A 23,122-nucleotide genomic window follows, 5' to 3' on the forward strand; every position below is an offset into this window, starting at 1 on the left:
GTGAAGTTTGCAGTGGCCCTTACCTTTGACCAGTCTCCCACAGTTAGATGCGGAGGACAGTCTGTTCTGGCACAGGACTTATGAGAAGATGCCTTGGGTCCTTGACACAATTCATCTGAGAGACTCAGAAAGCTGCCATCCGTTAACAGCTGCTGACAGGTGACCCTGCGATTCTGAGTTCCCCCACCACAGGTCCTGGAACACTGAGAAGACGGAAGGAGGTGAGTCAACGGGCTTGGCCCTCTTCAACTTAGTGCAATGCAGGGCTCTTACAATCATCAGCCTGGCGGCCGTGGAGTCATCAGTCTGCCATACCTGCTGCCATTCTTCAATATGCCAGCTAGGAGGGCAATCAAACTGATTGCATGCTTGTAAGGCATGGGGCTTCTCATCTTGGCATTCCTCAGGAGGGGAGGGGGATTCCCCAGGGTGCAGGCAGTACACTTCTCGGGTCTGGATTCCAACGCCACAGGTAGCTGAGCAGGGTCCCCAAGAGCCCGTGTGCCACCTGTACCAGAAAAACAAGTGGGCAACATTAACTGTCCAATGGACTCTGTGCAACAACCAGAGCATGGACAAGTGTCTCTCTGGACTTCCAGACTCCACCCGCCACATCCAGATCCTGGAGTCACAGCACCAACATATGCAATTCAAGTCCAGAAATACAATGTTTCAAGGCAAGAAGTGTCAGGAAAGGGTTTAAAGATTTTACCTGTTTGGGAAAGTCCAGAGTACACTTCTCTCCATCCTAACCTACCACCCTACAGCAATAATAAAATCTTAGTTTTGTTTTGAACAGAGCCCCAAGGCAAGGATGAATTATATAGGTGCCAAAAGAATTTTAAATGCTTAAAAGCACACTTCAGGAAATTTTCAGGGCACCTGGATTCATTATTTGGAATATCCCTAAGAAAATTCTTTTATGTTAGGATTATAACATGTGTGTGTGTGTGTGTGTGTGTGTGTGTGTGTGTGTGTGTGTGTGTGTGTATATATGTATGTATATGAAATGTGATTCCTTTCCAATAAGATCTTGGAAAAATCAGGTTTTCTCATGAAACATCTGTAAAAATTAAAACCCAGGGCAGCTGCTCATGATACATATTTCCAAGTTGCCTTCAAAAAGATTCTCTCAATTCACACTCTCACCAAAAGCAAGTGAGACGGCCTGGTTTCTTACAGCCACACCAACACTGGACAATATCATTTAAAAAAGTCTCCACCTGTCTGATGGGTAAAAAATTGTATACAATGATTATTTTAATTTGTGGATATTTAATTCTTAGTAATCATGAATTTTTAACTAGTTACTGTAAAGATACATCATAAGGAAAGAATTTTTAAATGCTTAAAATGTACATTAATAAAAAACTGCTTGCTCCAAGGTAGTTTGTAACAGCAAAAAAATAATTAATTAATTAATTAAATTTTACAAAGTGGAAGGAAGCCATCTAAACATTTAATAATAAAGGGCAAAATAAATAATTGTCTATTCATAAAGCACCATGCTAGCAGCCATTGAAAATAAAGTAGATATACAGTTACTGACATGGAAATACATTCATGTATTTTTATTAGAAAATAGGTCGCATGCAGAAAAAGAATATGGCTAATTACACATTGAAATGTTAACAGTGATGATCTCTAAGTGATAGGATTTTTATTTTCTTTATTCTTGCTGGTATCTTTCTCCTGATTTTTCTTATAATAAACATTCATTATCAGAAAAAATAAGTTAGTTCTTTGAAAAGTATTAGTGTTTATCTAAAGGTGATTTTTCAGTTTTTCTGATTTCTAACTTTCTATAATAAACATGTTTTACTTATGTGACTAAGAGAAAAAATGAAGAACAGTATTAAAGACAAATAGGGCAAAAAGAGTAAAATCTTAATTTATGAAGGCAAGAGTTCACAATGATGATATAACAAATACGGAGACTGACTAACAAGCACAGATATGTATGAAATATGAGATGTTAGATATAAGAAAAATGGAAGGATATGTAATAAAAAAATTTTAAGCTGTGAAATACTTCTCTAAGCTCCTGGCTTATCAAAAAGATGAATTTTAATAAGAACATAGAGAACTAAATAATACATTTGAAAATTTTGATGAAATACATGTTATTAGGCAACTACAAAAAGTTCTATTCAAGAAAGGGACTAGAGCTTGCTAATTGTGTGATTGAGTGCCTACAAGTTTCTAAGAAACAAGTGAATTCCTATGTTATTTAAAATGTTCCAAAGTAAAGAAGAGGATTAAATATTTTAATGTACATTATGAAGCTCGGTAAAACCTGAGCACAAAATCTGACAAATGTATATAAAGAAAATATTTTTTATGTATGGTTATGTATTCTGAATTCTAAATAAAAGAGAAATATAAATCCTAAGTAAAATGGAAGCAAGTCAATCAAAGGATTAAAATAATACACAGTACACGCTATGGACTGAATGTTTGTATCCCTCCCCAAATTCATATGTTGAATCCCTAACCTTCAATGTGATAGTGTTTGGAAATTAGGCCTTTAGGTCAAAATTAGGGTTAGAAGAGGCCATAAGGGTGGGGCCTTCCTGATGGGACTAGTGCCCTTGTAAGAAGATAAACCAGAGAGCTTGCTCTCTCTCTCTCTCTCTTTCTGCCATAAAAGGACACAGTGAGAAGGCAGCTGTCAGCAAGCTGGGAAGAGAGCTGTCATCAAACACGGTACCCTGCTGGCACCTCGATCTTAAAAGTTCTAGCCTCCAGAACTGTGAGAAAATAAACTTCTGTTGTTTAAGCCACCTAGTCGATCACATTTCTGACCACAGTGGAACTATATTAGATAATCCCCCAAATATTTAGAAATTATGCAATAACCTTTTAAATTACTCATGTGTCAAAGAAGAAATCACAATGAAAATTAGACAGTATTTTTAAATGCATGTTAAAAAACATGAAATGTCAAAATCTGTGGGATGCAGCTAAAGCCATGATTAGAAGAAAATCAAAGTCTTAAATGTACATATTAAAATGCAAGAAAGGCTGAAAACAATAATCTATTTCAAGAAGTTAAAAAAACAGTATATTAGACCAAAAAAAGTAAGGGAGAGGAAACAAAAAAAGAGATGAGTACAGAAATGAGTGAACTAGAAAACAAAAGTTGGCTGTTCAAAAGACAAATAAAATTGATAAATTTATGGTGAGAAGAACAAAAATAGAGACAGCATAAACGTAAGGAATTTAAGGGGAATCTCAAAGGCATTAAAAATAATAAAAGTATAATAGGTGTAAAATGAAAAACATTATGTCAAACAATAAATAAATTTAAGTAAATTTAAAAATTGGATTTTTTTTAACTTTAGAATTAGAAAATTCAATTAACATGCAAAAAGACAAATGAATATATAAACCAGCATTTACATTCCTTTAGCACTTACCCTTAAATTATGGCATATATCACTATAAATGCTGATAACAAAGTCTAGAGTTTCTTGGTATCTCTATTCCTTTTCTTGATCTAGATGAAAGGGCTTCTTGAACTACTCTCATCTGTTACTGTTGTCTAGAATTCTGTTTCTCCTGACTTTTCCATACTTATTTTAATCATTCCTGTTTTGTTTTTTTTTCCACGGGTTTGGTGGAGTTCATTATATTTTTTTATTCTGCTTTCTCCTCTGCTATCTTTTATCCTTAGAGTTACCCTTGGAAATTTAAAGGGCCTATTTAACATCTCTAGAGTTAATCAAAATTATTTCCATCTTCACAAATAGTACAAGGGGCTTAAATCACTTTAACTCCACAATCAACATTTGACCCAGTTTTACAAGGCTTTGTTGTCCAATATCTATTTCAAATCCACATTCAGATATTATTATTGACTTGCACAGTCAGTGATTCTTTTTTAGATAGCTGTCTTTACAATGTACTTTGGTCAGTATTCATTCTTATATCTCAGATCGTCCCTCTAGGATCAGTTTTCTGCTTAATAAACACATTCTTTTAAAATTATCTTTAGTGAAAGTTTGCTGCTAGTAAAGTCTCCTGGTTTTGCTCACCTAAAATTTCTAACATAATAGTAGTTAACATTTATCGATCACTTACCATGGGCCAAGCTCTTTTTAGAGTACTTTACATGTATTAACACACTTAATCCTCACATCACCTATAAGGCCACGGTTTGCTGACCCCATTACAATCTGAAAATACCCTTGTTTCATCTTTGAAATATTGTTCACTAAGTATGTGATTCCAGGCTGACAGTTATTTCCTCTGAACCATCTGAAGATAATATTCCATTATTACTAATGAGAAGAATACTGTCAGTTTTTGCTGTTCCTCTTATACATCTCTTCTCTCTGATTGCTTCTGAGATATTTTCTTTGTCTTTGGAGTTCCGAGGCTTCCCAGCCATGTGTCTAGGTGTGTATCTCTTTTTTATTTTTCCTGCTTGGGATCTGTTGTAACTCCAGATTCTCAGGATTCATATTTTTCATTAACTCCAAAATATTCTCAGCCATTATCTCTTTGAATATTACCTGCTATCTTTTTGCAGCTTCATTTAGATACATACCTTCTCAATATATCCTCTGTATTTCTTATTTCCAGTGCATATTTTACGTATCTCATTTGTTCTCTGTGCTTTTTTTTTTTTTTTTTGCGGCACGCGGGCCTCTCACTGTTGTGGCCTCTCCCGTTGCGGAGCACAGTCTCCGGATGCGCAGGCTCAGCGGCCACGGCTCATGGGCCTAGCTGCTCCGCGGCATGTGGGATCTTCCCGGACCGGGGCACGAACCCACGTCCCCTGCATTGGCAGGCGGACTCTCAACAACTGCGCCACCAGGGAAGCCCCCCTCTGTGCTTTTTTCCAGGTAATTTCTTCAGATCTCTCTTCTACTTCACCTGTTTGCCCCATTCCATAACTTTTAAATGTCAGTGATTTTATATTTAACCTCTAGATATTCTATTAGTTTGAACCATATGAATTTGGAATATTTGACCATTTTTAACCAATGAAATTTAAGTTTTATATGGTTCAACCTAATATTTGGTTCTTTAAAAAAACTGTCCAAGTATTTTTGATAGGTTGTTCCTAGCTTAGGTTTTCATTTCCAGTTTTATACCTTTAAGTATTTTAAACAAACATATTTTATATTCTGTATCTGATAATTCCAACTATCTGACGCTCTGTGTATCTGATTCCCCACTGATTCTCCCATGTTGTTTATTCCTGAGTATTTTGATTTTTGATTATGAGGTCATTCCTATTAGGTCTTGGTGGGAATTTTAAGTTCTAGGTGGAAGTTACATCATTCCTCTACAAAGAATTTGCATTACGTCTGTCAAAACCAATGTGAATGAATTTTTCAGATCACATAGTCAGATAGATATAACCCCCCACCTCCTGCATAAAGGGCTGTTGGTAGCTGTCCCCAGAGAGGTACTAACTTTTATACTGGGTTACCACTCTAGATTCATGCCTCAGCTTCGTTTTGGCTACTGAGGATTTCCCCTACTTTCTTACAAGCTTAATTCTACATTTCAAGTTATTTTTACACATTTTACCTAGTATTTTTAGGAGCTTTAACAAAAGGGCATTCAGGATATCCAGTCCATCACAGGCTAAAAATGGACGCCCAGGGCTTCCCTGGTGGCGCAGTGGTTGAGAGTCCGCCTGTTGATGCAGGGGACGCGGGTTTGTGCCCCGGTGTGGGAAGATCCCACGTGCCGCGGAGCGGCTGGGCCTGTGAGCCATGGCCGCGAAGCCTGCGTGTCCGGATCCTGTGCTCTGCAGCGGTAGAGTACAGTGAGGGGCCCACGTACCGCAAAAAAAAAAAAAAAAAATGGACGCCCACATTCATATACTTGAAAGTTTAGCAAGTTTAGCTCTAGGATGATCATGACTTTCCCTGAGTTCTCTAAATATGTTATTCCTTTGTTTTCTGGAAACTCCACTTGTTAATACGTTCTTGGGGTTAATATGTCTTTCCTGTCTTACAGCTTTTAAGAATTTCTTGTCATCCTTGATTTTCTGCAGTCTCACTTGCCCTATCAAAGTGGGGATTTGTTTTCACTTTTTTCTCTTGATACTAGAAGTATTTTTTCCTGAGTTTTAGTCAACAGTTTAATATCTTGCTTCTCTGCCATTATTTCCCTATTTCTGCACTTTCTTCTCTTTTCCCCAAATCATCAACCTTCTGTGGTTTGATTCATTTGACACCCTCAGCACTATCTTCAAGTCACCAACTCTTTCAATTGTCTATAGCTTATTCTTTTATTTCATTGACTGTTTTTCATTTCTAGGTTTTCTAATGCTTTCTTTATAATACACATCTATTCTTACCACATTCCTGTCTATTTCTATTTCAAAATTTCTAGTTCTTTACATAGATATTATTTATTAGTTATTTCTCCAAAAATCCCAATAATACTTAAAGTATTTTCACATTGTTCTTATATTTTAATTTCTTCTGGAGTGAATTCATCTTTCAACTATTGAATCTGTGGGCTATCTTCGTAAGTATTAGATTTTTTTACATGCTTTGGAACTTCATTTTGCAGCCTCAACTGGAAGAGGGTATTCTCTCCCTCCACCTCCTTCAATCCTTTTCTCTGTCTCTTAACCCTTCCTGTCTCAGTTTTGTTTGCCTCCATCTAGCCCTCCAGGGTCTCCAGTCTAGAACGAGGTCTTATATGGACAACGTGGCACAGAAGCACTATAAGGACACTGTTGATCCAACCACCGAGCCGACAGGTAATCTGGGGCGGTATCTGGTCCCGGCCTCTATCTGTGTTTGTCCTTCCTCTCCACAAGTGAGCAGCCTCAGGTAAACAATGGCTTCAGGCTGTGATTAGCAGCAGCTTTTTTTCTTTTTTTTCACAAAGAAGCAAAGAACATGGCTCCTTTCCCACGAATTAAAAGGAAGATGTTAAGCCCCTGCTAGCCATAGGACTGGATATAATTGGAAGTATATAAGTTAACCTATTAATTAGCCTATTAATATCTAAATTTCCAGGAGCTTTAGAGGTGAGGGAAATCACCAATAGTAGATATATAGGTCATACTTTGAAGACAATCAGACTACATGGCTAAATAATTAAAAGGTTTTTGTTACACTATTAAAACAACTCAGCTTAACTATGTAAGTTATTTGAAGTTACTTCAGGATTATCAGTCTTTCAAGAAAGTATGTAACTAGAAGAATCAATTAGTGCCATAAGGAAGCAGAAGTGGAACCATTTTTAGTCAAGAAATGGATAACAATTTCTTATTAACAGACAGTGAACTAAACACAGAATTTTTTTTTAATTCAAGAACTGGGCAACAAGTCGGTACAGAAACACATTACTCTTGCCTCCTGTTTCCCTACTTCCCTGTCTAGCTGTGTTGAATCCTGTCATAGAAGAAGGCTCTTCTCGGACTAGTAGGACCATTAAGTAACCCCACATGTTTCTATGAACTGCTGGCTCTCTCTTGGAAAAAGCAAACTCCATAAATAGCAGACACTCAGCAGTTATAGGATAGACCAAGGGGAGTAACCCATAAAAGCAAATAAATATATAACACCCCACCTTGGAGAGTTCAGCCTAATACATCAAATACATTTGCCTTTGGGTAAATGAAGAACTACTGACTGTCCAATCCAATCTCACTGGTAAGTTTCACCCTGCAGTAATATTTTACTGCTATTGCCCTTGGAGTCAGTAAATATTTGTATGTAAATATTGTGCAACACCCTGTTCTTGTTATTCCTACACCACTGGTTTCTAGAACTTAAAACATTTTTGTAAGATTACCTTTATTTTGGCATCAACCCTTTGTCTCTGCTGGTTTTTTTCCAATATGACTCTCAACCTTCAAAAAGTTTATTAAATTTGCAACTTCAAAATGAGGAATACGATTTCTCTTCCCATGAAAGCAGACCCTTAATTTTGTAAAGTGGCCAAGATATATTGTGTGTTGCCCTAGTCCTAGCTTGAAAGCTCTGTGAGCAAGATGCTGAAGAAGATCCTGTGCAGGACCTCTCGCCGAGGCTGAGGGAAGGAAGCGATCCTGCACGTGGGCTGATGCGTGAATAAACCAGCGTGCTTCCATCAGCAGCCTTAAGGAACAGTTTCTAGACTTGTTGTCACATCTTGCCCTGATTGGTAAGCCAAGGAAGGACAGCTCTGCAACACAAACTCAACCCTGCCTTGGCCTCCTGGGCAGGTCAAGCAAAGGTTGTTGTTCTTAGAACTAAAACAAACCCTGAGCATTTCAAACAACTCATGAGTAGATATGAGGATAATTGCAAAAACACTAGGCAGAGTCCTAGAGATGTGAGTGAAAAATGCAACCTGAAAGCATGACTCAACAATGAAAGCCTAGAGCTGAAAGGGACCTTGGTGATCACAAAGTCTGACACCTTTCGTCGACATTCAGATTGAGAAACTAGGCCCAGAGAGCTAAGGGACATGTCTGAAATGCCTTGATGGAGGTAGAACTAGGGCTCTATCCCGTTCCCCTGACCCATTCCCTCTTCTCTCTGGACTATTAAGACTTACCCCTATCAAGTATCTAAGGTTAGGGTCCCATTTCACATTGTTGGACTTCATTATACCAGGGAGAAGTGAGCCACTGCTTACTTTTATGGGAGAGTATTCGTTTATTTCCTGGAGGAGGGCTCCAGGCAGAGGGCACGGTATGTGCAAAGGCCCAGAAGCCATGAATGAGCATGAACATGGGTCATAATGAATAATTTAGTGTGGCTGCTGGGCAAGTTCCTCAGCGTTAGCACGTGTGTGTGTGTGTGTGTGTGTGTGTGTGTGTGTGTAGCGTGTGATGAGGTGAGAGTGGTCATGACAGGAAATGTGGTTCAAGAACCTAAAACCAGGGTAACAAAGACTTTATTTGCTGTTATGGGTTGAACTCTTTTCTTCAAAAAGCTGTTGAAGTCCTAACTGCTAGTGCCTAGAAATGTGACTTTATTTGGAAATAGGGTCTTTACAGATGATCAAGTTAGGATGAGGTCATTAGATATTGGGCCCTGATCCAATATGAGTAGTGACCTTATAAAAGGGAAATTTCGATGCAGAGACATACAGAGGGAAGAGGATATGAAAACACATGAGGAATGCCATCCACAAGCTAAGGAACGCTCAACTACCAGAAGTTAGGAGAGAGGCACAGAACAGGTTTTCCCTCACAGCCCTCTGAAGGAACCAACCCTGCCAAAACACCTTGTTTATGGACTTGTAGTCTCCAGATTGGTGAGACAATAAACTTCTATTGTTTTAGCCGCTTAGTTTGTGGTACTTTGTTATGGCAGCCCAAGGAAACAAATACCTATGCCAAAGTACAGAATGTGGATTTTCCACAGGTAAAGGGAAGTCATTGAAGGGTTTTTTGTGGAAGTTCACACGGTCATTCTACAATTTAGAAGGATCTTTCATAGTCACATATGTGCATATGGATCAGGGAAACATTAGAAGCAGGAGTTATTTAGAAACTAAGAAACCGTTCCGTCAAAACATCTGAATCAAGGCAGTTAGGAACGGATAGGACCTGGGAATTATCATACTAAGACAAATATCAAATGATATCACTTATATGTGGAATCTAAAATATGGTACAAATCAACATATCTATGAAACAAAAACAGACTCACAGACATAGAGAACAGACTTGTGGTTGCCAAGAGGGAGGGGTATGGGGAAGGAAGTATTGGGAGCTTGGGATTAGCAGATGCAAACTATTATATATAGGATGGATAAACAACAAGGTCCTACTGTACAGCACAGGGGACTATATTCAATATCCTGTGATAAACCATAATGAAAAAAATATGAAAAAGAATATATATATATACGTATAACTGAGTCACTTTGCTGTACAGAAGAAATTAACACAACATTGTAAATTAACTATACTTCAATAAAATTTAAAAACAAAACAAAAACACCTCTGCAAAACCCTGGAGCACAGAGGGGAATGATTTGGGAAGCAGTATTTTTGAAGGATGCTCTGAGTATTTCTGGAACAGACAGCAGAGGTGCAATGATATTCATGACTACAAATCTAAAGGCAGAGTCAACATCTTGATGAAGAATATTTGCGGCACTATATAAACAGTAAAAAGGAAATGACAAGCTAAGGAAAAACTATTGCAGATTCACGTGGAAGCAGGCTTTAAATGGGGGATACTCAAGTGGAATTGTGGCAGGTTGGGTACCTCATTTAAGGACATTTATTAAAAATTTGTAATTGATCTCATCATCTCTGTCACTATGCTCCCCATTTCAGGGTTTGAGCAGTCTTTTAAAAATGTGACTTTATCATTTCATTGTTTAAAGCCTCCAATGGCTCCCCCACTGACTCTCTGGATCACATCTAAATGCCTACCATGGCCCTGCCGTGTCTGATCTCATCTCAGGATACACTGACTTCCTTTCTGTCCAGTTTCCTGACCACACCAACTTCTTCCTTTCCTCGGGGTCTTTGCACATGCTGTTCCTTCTGTCTAGAACACTCCTTCCTCTACACTTCCCCTGGCCAACTTCTACTCCTCTTTCACATCTCAACTCACATAGAACTTCCTCAGAAAGGCCTCCTCTGACCACCTGCACCCAAGCCTCAGTCCCCACCAATCTATATTAGGTCCTCACGTTACTCTTGTTCCTGAGACCTTTTCTGTTTCTTTATAGCATTTATTATAATTTAAGTAATATACTTATCTATGTTTCTGTTTGCTTAACTCTTCCTTCTACCCCATTCCAAGACTCAAGTTTAAGGAACCAGTTTACAAAATCACATAGAGCATGATTCCAATTTCGTGGCAAAATATGTTGAGATATTAAACTATGTTTTTCACCTCCTGTATTTCCCCTTGTCTCTTACCCCAGTTCACATGGGTAGTCTCCATCCTACAGGGTCTCAGAGGAGGGATGGGGCAGGGGAGGAAAACAGAAACTCCAGCTTTTCCAAAAATATCTGAATCATTGGTTCCAATATTAGAATAAGAAAAAACTGAGAAACCTAAGGTAAGTAATTTGGATTACTAAGGCTTTTAATACTTAACATGAGTGCAATTTCCCTAAAGATGAAAGGGAGCAGGCTTCAGGATGGCAGAAGAGTAAGACGCGGAGATCAGCTTCCTCCCCACAAATATATCAGAAATACATCTACATGTGGAACAACTCCTACCAAACACCTACTGAACGCTGGCAGAAGACCTCAGACCTCCCAAAAGGCAAGAAACTCCCCACGTACCTGGGTAGGGCAAAAGAAAAAAGAATAAACAGAGACAAAAGAATAGGGACGGGGCCTGCATCTTGGGGAGGGAGCTGTGAAGGAGGAAAGGTTTCCACACACTAGGAAGCCCCTTCGCGGGCGTACACTGTGGGTGGCAGAGGGGGGAAACTTCGGAGCCATGGAGGACAGCGCAGCAAGAGGGGTGCGGAGGGCAAAGCGGAGAGATTCCCGCACAGACGATGGGTGCCAACCAGCACTCACCAGCCCGAGAGGCTTGTCTGCTCAGCCGCAGAGATGGGCGGGGCTGGGAGCTGAGGCTCGGGCTTTGGAGGTCAGATCCCAAGGAGAGGACTGGGGTTGGTGGCGTGAACACAGCCTGAAGGGGGCTAGTGCACCACGGCTGGCCGGGAGGGAGTCCAGGAAAAGGTGTGGAGCTGCCGAAGAGGCAAGGCACTTTTTCTTGCCTCTTTGTTTCCTGGTGCTCGAGGAGAGAGAATTAAGAGCGCCGCTTAAAGGAGCTCCAGAGACGGGCGTGATCCGTGGCTATCAACGCGGACCCCAGAGACGGGCAGGAGACACTAAGGCTGCTGCTGCCGCCACCAAGAAGCCTGTGTGTGAGCACAGGTCACTCTCCACACCTCCCCTCCCGGGAGCCTGTGCTGCCAGCCACTGCCAGGGTCCCATGATCCAGGGACAACTTCCCTGGGAGAACGCACGGCGCGCCTCAGGCTGGTGCAACGTCATGCCGGCCCCTTCCGCCGCAGGCCTGCCCCGCACTCCGTACCCCTCCCTCCCCCTGGCCTGAGCGAGCCAGAGCCCCTGAATCAGCTGCTCCATTAACCCCGTCCTGTCTGGGCGAAGAACAGATGCCCTCAGGCGACCTACATGCAAAGGCGGGTCCAAATCCAAAGCTGAACCCCGGGAGCTATGCAAACAAAGAAGAGAAAGGGAAATCTCTCCCAGCAGCCTCAGGAGCAGCGGATTAAAGCTCCACAATCAACTTGATGTACCCTGCATCTGTGGAATACCTGAATAGACAACGAATCATCCCAAATTGAGGAGGTGGACTTTGGGAGCAATGATATATATATTTTTCCCCCTTTTCCTCTTTTTGTGAGTGTGTATGTGTATGCTTCTGGGTGTGATTTTGTCTGTATAGCTTCGCTTTTACCATTTGTCCCAGGGTTCTATCTGTCTGGGTTTTTTTTTTTGTTTGTTTCTTTTTTGTTTTCTCTTTTAGTATAGTTTTTAGTGCTTGTTATCATTGGTGGATTTGTTTTTTGGTATGGTTGCTCTCTTCTTCCTTTCTTTTTTTTATTACTTTTTAAATTTTTAAAAAATATTTTTTATTTTAATAACTTTATTTTTTTTTTTTTTTTTTATCTCTTCCTTCCTCCCTTCCTCCCTTTCTCTCCTTCTCTCTTTCTCTCTTTCTTTCTCCCTTTTATTCTTAGCCATGTGGATGACAGGCTCTTGGTGCTCCAGCCAGGTATCAGGGCTGTGCCTCTGAGGTGGGAGAGCCAAGTTCAGGACATTGGTCTACCAAAGACCTCCCAGCTCCACATAATACCAACAACGAAAATCTCCTAGAGACCTCCACCTCAGCGCCAAGACCCAGCTCCACTCAACGACCAGAAAGCTACAGTGCTGGACACCCTATGCGAAACAACTGCCAAGACAGGAACACAAGCCCACCCATTGGCAGACGGGCTGCCTAAAATCATAATAAAGTCACAGACACCCCAAAACACACCACCAGACGTGGACCTGCCCACTAGAAATACAAGATCCAGCCTCATCCACCAGAACACAGGCATTAGTCCCCTCCACCAGGAAGCCTACACAACCCACCAAACCAACCTTAGCCACTTGGGGCAGACACCAAAAACAACGGGAGCTACGAACCTGCAGTCTGCAAAAAGAGACCCCAAACACAGTAAGTTAAGCAAAATGAGAAGACAGAGGAGCATACAGCAGATGAAGGAGCAAGGTAAAAACCCATCAAACCTAAAAACTGAAGAGGAAATAGGCAGCCCACCTGAAAAAGAATTCAGAAAAACGATAGTGAAGGTGATCCAAAATCTTGGAAATAAAATGGAGAAAATACAAGAAACGTTTAACAAGGACTTAGAAGAACTGCAGAGCAAACAAACAATGAAAAGCAACACAATAAATGAAATTAAAAATTCTCTAGAAGGGATCAATAGCAGAAAAACTGAGGCAGAAGAATGGATAAGTGCCCTGGAGGATAAAATAGTGGAAATAACTACTGCAGAGCAGAATAAAGAAAAAAGAATGAAAAGAATTGAGGACAGTCTCAGAGACCTCTGAGACAACATTAAATACACCAACATTCGAATTACAGGGGTCCCAGAAGAAGAAGAGAAAAAGAAAGGGACTGAGAAAATATTTGAAGAGATTATAGTTGAAAACTTCCCTAATATGGGAAAGGAAATAGTTAATCAAGTCCAGGAAGCGCAGAGAGTCCCATACAGGATAAATCCAAGGAGAAACATGCCAAGACACATATTAATCAACCTATCAAAAATTAACTACAAAGAAAAAATATTAAAAGCAGCAAGGGAAAAACAGCAAATAACGTACAATGGAATCCCCATAAGGTTAACAGCAGATCTTTCAGCAGAAACTCTGAAAGCCAGAAGGGAGTGGCAGGACATATTTAATGTGATGAAAGGGAAAAACCTACAACCAAGATTACTCTACCCAGCAAAGATCTCATTCAGATTTGACAGAGAAATTAACACCTTTACAGACAAGCAAAAGCTAAGAGAATTCAGCACCACCAAATCAGCTTTATAACAAATGCTAAAGGAAATTCTCTAGGCAGGAAGGATGAATGGATACAAAAAAAAGACCCGTATATATGTTGTCTACGAGAGACCCATTTCAGACCTAGGGACAAATACAGACTGAAAGTGAGGGGATGAAAAAGGATATTCTGTGCAAATCAAAAGAAAGAAATCAAAAGAAAGCTGGAATAGCAGTTCTCATATCAGACAAAATAGACCTTAAAATAAAGACTATTACAAGAGACAAAGAAGGACACTACATAATGATCAAGTGATCAATCCAAGAAGAAGATATAACAATTGTAAATATTTATGCACCCAACATAGGAGCACCTCAATACATAAGGCAAATACTAACAGCCATAAATGGGGAAATCCACACACAATCATAGTAGGGGACTTTAATACCCCACTCTCACCAATAGACAGATCATCCAAAATGAAAATAAAAAGGAAACACAAGCTTTAAATGATACATTAAACAAGATGGATTTAATTGATATGTATAGGACATTCCATCCAAAAACAACAGAATACACTTTCTTCTCAAATGCTCATGGAACAGTCTCCAGGATACATCATATCTTGGGTCACAAATCAAGCCATGGTAAATTTAAGAAAATTGAAATAGTATCAAGTATCTTTTCTGACCACAATGCTATGAGACTAGATGTCAATTACAGTAAAAAAAAATCTGTAAAAAATACAAACACATGGAGGCTAAAAAATACACTACTTCATAATCAAGAGGTCACTGAAGAAATCAAAGAGGAAATCAAAAAATACCTAGAAACAAATGACAATGAAAACACAATGACCCAAAACCTGTGGGATGCAGCAAAAGCAGTTCTAAGAGGGAAGTTTATAGCAACACAATCCTACCTTAAAAAACAAGAAACATCTCAAATAAACTAACCTTACACCTAACACAATTAGAGAAAGAAGAACAAAAAAAATCCCAAGTTAGCAGAAGGAAAGAAATCATAAAGATCAGATCAGAAATAAATGAAAAAGAAATGAAGGAAACGATAGCAAAGATCAATAAAACTAAAAGCTGGTTCTTTGAGAAGATAAACAAAATTAATAAACCATTAGCCAGACTCATCAAGAAAAAAAGGGAGAAGACTCAAATCAATAGAATTAGAAATGAAAAAGGAGAAGTAACAACTGACACTGCAGAAATACAAAGGATCATGAGAGATTACTACAAGAACCTATATGCCAATAAAATGGACAGCCTGGAAAAATGGACAAATTCTTAGAAATGCACAACCTTCTAAGACTGAACCAGGAAGAAAATATGAACAGACCAATCACAAGCACTGAAATTGAAACTGTGATTAAAAATCTTCCAACAGACAAAAGCCCAGGACCAGATGGCTTCACAGGCGAATTCTATCAAAAATTTAGAGAAGAGCTAACACCTACCCTTCTCAACCTCTTCAAAAATATAGCAGAGGGAGGAACACTCCCAATCTCATTCTACTAGGCCACCATCACCCTGATACCAAAACCAGACAAAGATGTCACAAAGAAAGAAAACTACAGGCCAATATCACTGAAGAACATAGATGCAAAATTCCTCAACAAAATACTAGCAAACAGAATCCAACAGCATATTAAAAGGATCATACACCATGATCAAGTGGGGTTTATCCCACGAATGCAAGGATTCTTCAATATACGCAAATCAATCAATGTGATACACCATATTAACAAATTGAAGGAGAAAAACCATATGATCATCTCAGTAGATGCAGAGAAAGCTTTCGACAAAATTCAACACCCATTTATGATAAAAACCCTACAGAAAGTAGGCATAGAGGGAACTTACCTCAACATAATAAAGGCCATATATGACAAACCCACAGCTGACAATGTCCTCAATGGTGAAAAACTGACATCATTTCCAGTAAGTTCAGGAACAAGACAAGGTTGCCCACTCTCATCACTCTTATTCAACATAGTTTTGGAAGTTTTACCCACAGCAATCATAGAAGAAAAAGAAATAAAAGGAATCCAAAATGGAAAAGAAGAAGTAAAGCTGTCACTGTTTGCAGATGACATGATACTATACATAGAGAATCCTAAATAAGCTACCAGAAAACTACTAGAGCCAATCAATGAATTTGGTAAAGTAGCAGGATACAAAATTAATGCAAAGAAATCTTCTGCATTCCTATATACTAATGATGAAAAATCTGAAAGTGAAATCAAGAAAACTCTCCCATTTACCATTGCAACAAAAAGAATAAAATACCTATGAATAAACCTACCTAAGGAGACAAAAGACCTGTATGCAGAAAATTATAAGACACTGATGAAAGAAATTAAAGATGATATAAATAGAGAGATATACCATGTTCTTGGATTGGAAGAATCAACATTGTGAAAATGACTCTACTACCCAAAGCAATCTACAGATTCAATGCATCCCTATCAAACTACCACTGGCATTTTTCACAGAACTAGAACAAAAAATTTCACAATTTGTATGGAAACACAAAAGACCCCGAAGAGCCAAAGCAATCTTGAGAGAGAAAAACGGAGCTGGAGAAATCAGGCTCCCTAACTACAGACTATACTACAAAGCTACAATGATCCAGACAGTATGGTACTGGCACAAAAACAGAAATATAGATTAATGGAACAGGATAGAAAGCCCAGAAATAAACCCACACATATATGGTCACCTTACTTTTGATAAAGGAGGGAAGAATATACAATGGAGAAAAGACAGCCTCTTCAGTAAGTGGTGCTGGGAAAACTGGACACCTACATGCAAAAGAATGAAATTAGAACACTCCCTAACACCATACACAAAAATAAACTCAAAATGGCTTAAAGGGCTTCCCTGGTGGCGCAGTGGTTGAGAGTTCGCCTGCCGATGCAGGGGTCACGGGTTCGTGCCCCGGTCTGGGAAGATCCCACATGCTGTGGAGTGGCTGCGCCTGTGAGCCACGGCCGCTGAGTCTGCGCGTCCGGAGCCTGGGCTCCGCAACAGGAGAGGCCACAGCAGTGAGAGGCCCGCGTACCATGAAAAAAAAAAATGGATTAAAGTCCTAAATGTAAGGCCAGACACTATCAAACTCTTAAAGGAAAACATAGGCAGAACACTCTATCACACAAATCACAGCAAGATCCTTTTTGACCCACTTCTTAGAGAAATGGAAATAAAAACAAAAAAAAAAACAAATGGGACATAATGAAACTTCAAAGCTTTTGCACAGCAAAGGAAACCATAAACAAGACGAGAAGACAACCCTCAGAATGGGAGAAAATATTTGCAAATGAAGCAACTGACAAAGGATTAATCTCCAAAATTTACAAGCAGCTCATGCAGCTCAATATCATAAAAACAAACAACCCAATCCAAAAATGGGCAGAAGACCTAAATAGACATTTCTCCAAAGCAGATACACAGATTGCCAACAAACACATGAAAGAATGCTCAACATCATTAATCATTAGAGAAATGCAAATCAAAACTACAATGAGGTATCATCGCACACCGGTCAGAATGGCCATCATCACAACATCTACAAACAATAAATGCTGGAGAGGGTGTGGAGAAAAGGGAACCCTCTTGCACTGTTGGTGGGAATGTAAATTGGTACAGCCACTATGGAGAACAATATGGAGGTTTCTTAAAAAAACTAAAAATAGAACTACCATACCACCCAGCAATCCCACTACTGGGCATATACCCTGAGAAAACCATAATTCAAAAAGAGTCATGTACCACAATGTTCACTGCAGCTCTATTTACAACAGCCAGGACACGGAAGCAACCTAAGTGTCCATCGACAGATGAATGGATAAAGAAGATGTGGCACATATATACAATGGAATATTACTCATCCATAAAAAGAAGTGAAACTGAGTTATTTGTAGTGAGGTGGATGGACCTAGAGTCTGTCATACAGAGTGAAGTAAGTCAGAAAGAGAAAAATACCGTATGCTAACAAATATATATGGAATCTAAAATAAATAAATAAATAAAAGGTCATGAAGAACCTAGGGGCAAGACGGGAATAAAGACGCAGATCTACTAGAGAATGGGCTTGAGGACACGGGGAGGAGGAAGGGTAAGTTGGGACTAAGTGAAAGAGTGGCATGGACATATATACACTACCAAATGTAAAATAGATAGCTAGTGGGAAGCAGCTGCATAGCACAGGGAGATCAGCTCGGTGCTTTGTGACCACCTAGAGGGGTGGGATAGGGAGGGTGGGAGGGAGAGAGACCCAAGAGGGAAGTGATATGGAGATATATGTGTAACTGATTCACTTTGTTATAAAGCGAAACTAAGACACAATTGTAAAGCAATTATACTCCAATAAAGGTGTTACCAAAAAAAAAAAGATGAAAGGGTCGTTTCAATTGGATATAACCTCAGCACCACCTCCCATATACTTGATGTTCTTGGACAGCTCCGGACAGACTTGACAAAGTGGGCATCCTGACGCCCAGTTAGATTCTAATAGTCTTACTGTATTGTCTCGTCTGCAATTTTCTGTTAGTGTTCTGGTACGGATGACTCTGGAATTCAGAAACCTGGGGGTGGAAATGAGATGTCCAGGAAAGAAGATTTCCCTATGCTGTTTCTGGGTCTTGCTCTCCAAAGTACGTTCGTAGGTCTTTACTGCCTCCTCTCAGCTGAGCACAGCAAGACGGTTCTAACGCCAAGTCAAGAAGTTCCCCGTATATCCTTAGCCGACAACTTAAGTCAGAAATATTGCAATGGACCACATCTTTATCCATTCCTCTGTTGATGGACATTTAGATTGCTTCCATGTCCTAATGAGAACCTACTGTATAGCACAGGGAACTCTACTCAATGCTCTGTGGTGACCTAAATGGGAAGGAAATCCAAAAAGGAGGGGATATATATGTATACGTATAGCTGATTCATTTTGCTGTACAGCAGAAACTAACACAACACTGTAAAGCAACTATACTCCAATAAAAATTTTTTTAAAAAGAAATACGGCTAGATAAAACCCTGTGCCTGGCTCACTGCAGGTGTGGTCTCCCCAGGGATGAAGCACGCATTGAGCTGGCCTCTTCCCAAGACTCTGCAGGTTAGAGAGCAAGACCCCCAAGGAAAGGGCCCATCTGTGGGATACATAAGACTGGATCTCCAGGATGCCCTGACTTATTTGATCCTCACCCTCACCACTTCAGACCACGAAGGCAGGAGTTTCTGCCTCATAGCCAACACATCTCATGGAATCAAAATCAGAAAGATCAAGAGAATTCCAGAAGCATAACTTATTTCCTGAATAAACATAAAAACCTACCCTTACTCCCGTATGGCACGGGACACAAACTTCCTCAATTACTTAGGGTCCTAGACATAACTAAACTCACCTTTAGTGAATACAGGTACCTCATCAGATGGGTGATATAATTACTAAGAGGCAGGAAAGAGAATCTGGCAACAAGAGAGAGGAGGTGATTGGGAATGGGCTTTAAATTCTTGGTTTTAAATTTATCACAGAAGAGTGGTCAAGATCATAAAGGTAAAGGATAGAGAAGAGAAAAAAATGGGGCCTGGATTTTGGAAGGTCTTGTGTGAGAGACCAGTGATGCTGAGTTATAATCCTCTGTAGCCAGCAACACGCAGGGATAGAGGAACAGGGGGAAAACCTACCCTTCCTTCTGATAAAATTCCCCAGGATCTTAAAAGGACTTGTGAAAGGAAGCAGATTAACTTTTAAGTTCAAACTTGGAGACCAAAAATAAGTCAACCTCGCCTACCCTTTGGGACCTGTAACATTACACCCCATAATCTGAGATCTATGGTAAATCGTGGGAAGGTAAGAACACACTGGTGTGAGTTCTAGGTAACAAATAGGAGATCACTCAGTCATTCAACAAATATGGATTGAGCACCTACTGTGTACCAGTGCCAACCCGACCTCAGATCCTGTGCTCTTGGTGTGGCTTTGGGCACAGAAATGTTCTTGAGGAGACAGACAGGAGACAGGACAAAACTGCTGACCTCATGGTTTTGTCAGCAGCAGGCCAGTTCATGTTCATTCATGTCTGATGCAAACAAAAGTCAGACTAAAGGGGTTTCCTGCTGAACCTGGCAGTATCTGTGCATCTTAGCAAGAATTTGGCTGGGGCATAACTCGAACAGAGAAGGGAGAACTCCGACGTAGGCCAGGCTGATCTACTTTGGGTGGACCCGCCAGTCTCAATGCACACACGTGTTTCTCTGCAAGGGAGGGTGTTACCATTCAGACGGTGTGTCCTGGGAGCATGAGACAGCACATACCTGGGTGGGCAGGGTTCCGTGTTACAAGCCTGACTCATTGCTGGAGGACGGTGGACCATATCACACAAGGAGTCGTTGACCGTCTGCTGGGTCTGGATGTGTAAGCACACTGCAATGGCTTCTTGATAGCCTGGAGGTTGGAAAGAGAAAAAGTGCAAATGACTTAGAATAACTCATTGTGGGGAAAAAAGAAAACAGGGTCTTGAGACTTCTCGTTCTTAAGCTACTGCCCTTTTGACCATATTACGTGGCTGCAGGCTGCATTTCAGGGTACACGTGGAGGAAACGACTTTGCATTTTGCAAAGTCTCCCAGTCTTTGATATTCTCTCCATCACCTTTTAAACTCAGTCCCTCTACTGTCCCTCCCCCAAATATACTCACTTTAAGACATTAAGGAGCATCCCGACTCCCCATCCACCTTCAGACTGACCTGCATTCCAAATATACTCAAAGCTAGGAGTTCCCTCAAATGAATCATCAAAGTGTTCCTTCCAAACATATACAATAATTTCCCTAAGAGGAATTTTCATATCAGCTCCTAAAGAATAACATTTGCTTTATATCATTGAATATGTGCTAAATTTGGTGTATAACCTTATTAAAATTTTCATTAGAGTTGGAGTTCCTGTTCACTAAATACTATCATTAGTAATATTTCTATTACTAGCAAAAACAACAGCAATGCCTCCCATTGGGAAAGTGATTTGCAGTGTATGAAGTGCTTTCAAATACACTATTTGAGCCCACCATAATCTTGTGAGGTCAAAAGAATGGTATCATTATCTCCATTTTATTAATGTAATCATAAGGAAACAGTTGAGAGAGAAATGAAGACCGCAAAAGAGTGGTAGATTCAAAACTGAAAATCAGATTTCCTGCTTCCGAATTCAGTGGTCTTTCTTTTGTACCCGAGGGATTCCAAAATGCAATACAGCCGACCAGCTTCCCTGTTCAAATACGAACTTTCACAGGCACATTTTTCCTTTGAGGCTAGACAGGTCTGTCTGACCCCAAAGCCCATGTCTCAACCACTCTTCTTTTTTTGTTGAGACAAAAAAAAAATTATTGGAAAATCAGAACTGAACAAAATATAAATGAAACTTTTGATGAAAAAAATCAAATGAAAATTGTAATAGCGACTGACTATGCTATTTGAAATACGCAAATGTATTCCGTTTCATGAAAAAATGTGTGTTCCATTATGTTATAAGATTGTGGTTCTTTTTCCAAATGCCATGTTTCAATTCAACCATTTTACAATATTTCGCAGAATGCAGTACAGGCCAAAAGTATATATAAAATATGTATTTGAGATGTTCAGTTCTTTTCACTAAATTTTCTTTTGCTTTCTTCGGTTGTAATCTTATGCTCCCATCCATGGCAGGATGCAGTCTTAAATCTCCATGCATCTTCCATGAACCTTTTTCTTTTTTTAAATAAACAGTGGCTAACCTGAAATACAAGGAGTCACTGCTACAACATCACACCTTGGGTTCTCAACAGCAGATGTCAAACTTTCTTAGTGACTTTACAGATGTTCATTTTCTAGCAGGTTTCATTTCTTTTTAATCTGAGAAAAATTCAGTTATCTTTCACATATATTTTAATTTGTAATCAAAATTATTTAGAAACTACACTTAGAGACTATTTTGAAATGTTTTCTGGAGATTGAGGGGGTGAGTCTGAAAGCACCAAAGTTATCTCATTTTAACCATTTTGATGGAATTTCATAACATTTGTGACAAATCTTTGGGTCTTAAAGCAACTTTACTCAAAAAATATAAAAGTGTAATAGGCGATTTAGGATACTTATTGAGGTAGAATGCATTTTCCAAAGACGGCCACGAGAATATGTTCCTTCCCACGTACTGGGCCTACAATATGACTTCACCACTTTTCACTTCAAGAGGACTGAGTAAACCTTTATCCTCAAAAGTAAAAATTATAAAAATAAGTTTACTTCATCTTATACTTAAAATGTGGATAGTAATCGCAAATATGCATTTAGAAGTCATAAAATAAATCAAGTGTTGAAATTTCGATGTAATTTTTCTAATAAATTCCTTTGGTAGCATGAGGCAACATCCTTCACTTCACATTTGACTTCTACAATGTCATATTAAGAGGGTTGTTTTTTCTTTGGCAAAAAAATATCCAAAGCCTACATCAAGAAATGAATTCATAATTAAAGGGTAAAAACACAGACTCTATGATGGGAAGCAGAGCCAATAAATGAGCTAATACATTCCCTTTTGTTGGTTTAAGGTTAGTTTGAGTTGGATTTCTTGCAAACAAATCTTGACTAATTCAACATGCCAAGTAACGTCACACAGACACACACACACACACCCAGTAAAAAATACTTGGACCAATAAAAAAATCTATAGTCAGAACCTTTAAGATGACACCCACTATTTAACATATCAAATTATTTTTCAAAGTGGGAAAATGATTTGAATAAGAAAATTACGTTGATAAAATACCAAATAGCCTTGGCCCTTAGAAACAAACGTAATATGCTCTTTTTAAGCACCAGTGGAACATTAACAAAAATTGATCCTATATGAGCCTATAAAGAAAACTGCACTAAATTACACAAGCCAGAAATTATGCAAGTAACATTCTTGACCATAATAGAGTCCAACTATAAATGAATAATAAACAATTAACCCACCCCCCAATCCAAACATTAGAATTTTTTAAAAGTCATTTCCTATAAAACTCCTAGGTCAAAAAGAGTGACTAGGTTACACATTATTTGTGACAAGAAAAAAAGAGAAGAGGAAGCCTTAAAGCAACTTGAGACTAGATGAACA

At 39.3% G+C, this 23,122-nt stretch overlaps 1 protein-coding gene across 1 annotated transcript in view; it reads right to left on the bottom strand.

The window, feature by feature from the left end:
• The window catches only part of ADAMTSL3 (ADAMTS like 3), a 371,178-nt gene that overhangs the window by 90,722 nt on the left and 257,334 nt on the right, over positions 1 to 23,122 (bottom strand). The window contains 3 exon segments of the mRNA XM_027089194.1: positions 24 to 203; positions 316 to 508; positions 20,306 to 20,435. Coding sequence (XP_026944995.1) covers positions 24 to 203; positions 316 to 508; positions 20,306 to 20,435 — 503 coding nt within the window.

The sequence above is a fragment of the Aethalodelphis obliquidens genome, unplaced genomic scaffold (assembly GCF_003676395.1).
Source record: "Aethalodelphis obliquidens isolate GAN/ISIS:26980383/991018 unplaced genomic scaffold, ASM367639v1 scaffold65, whole genome shotgun sequence".
Classification (NCBI taxonomy): Eukaryota; Metazoa; Chordata; class Mammalia; order Artiodactyla; family Delphinidae; genus Aethalodelphis; species Aethalodelphis obliquidens.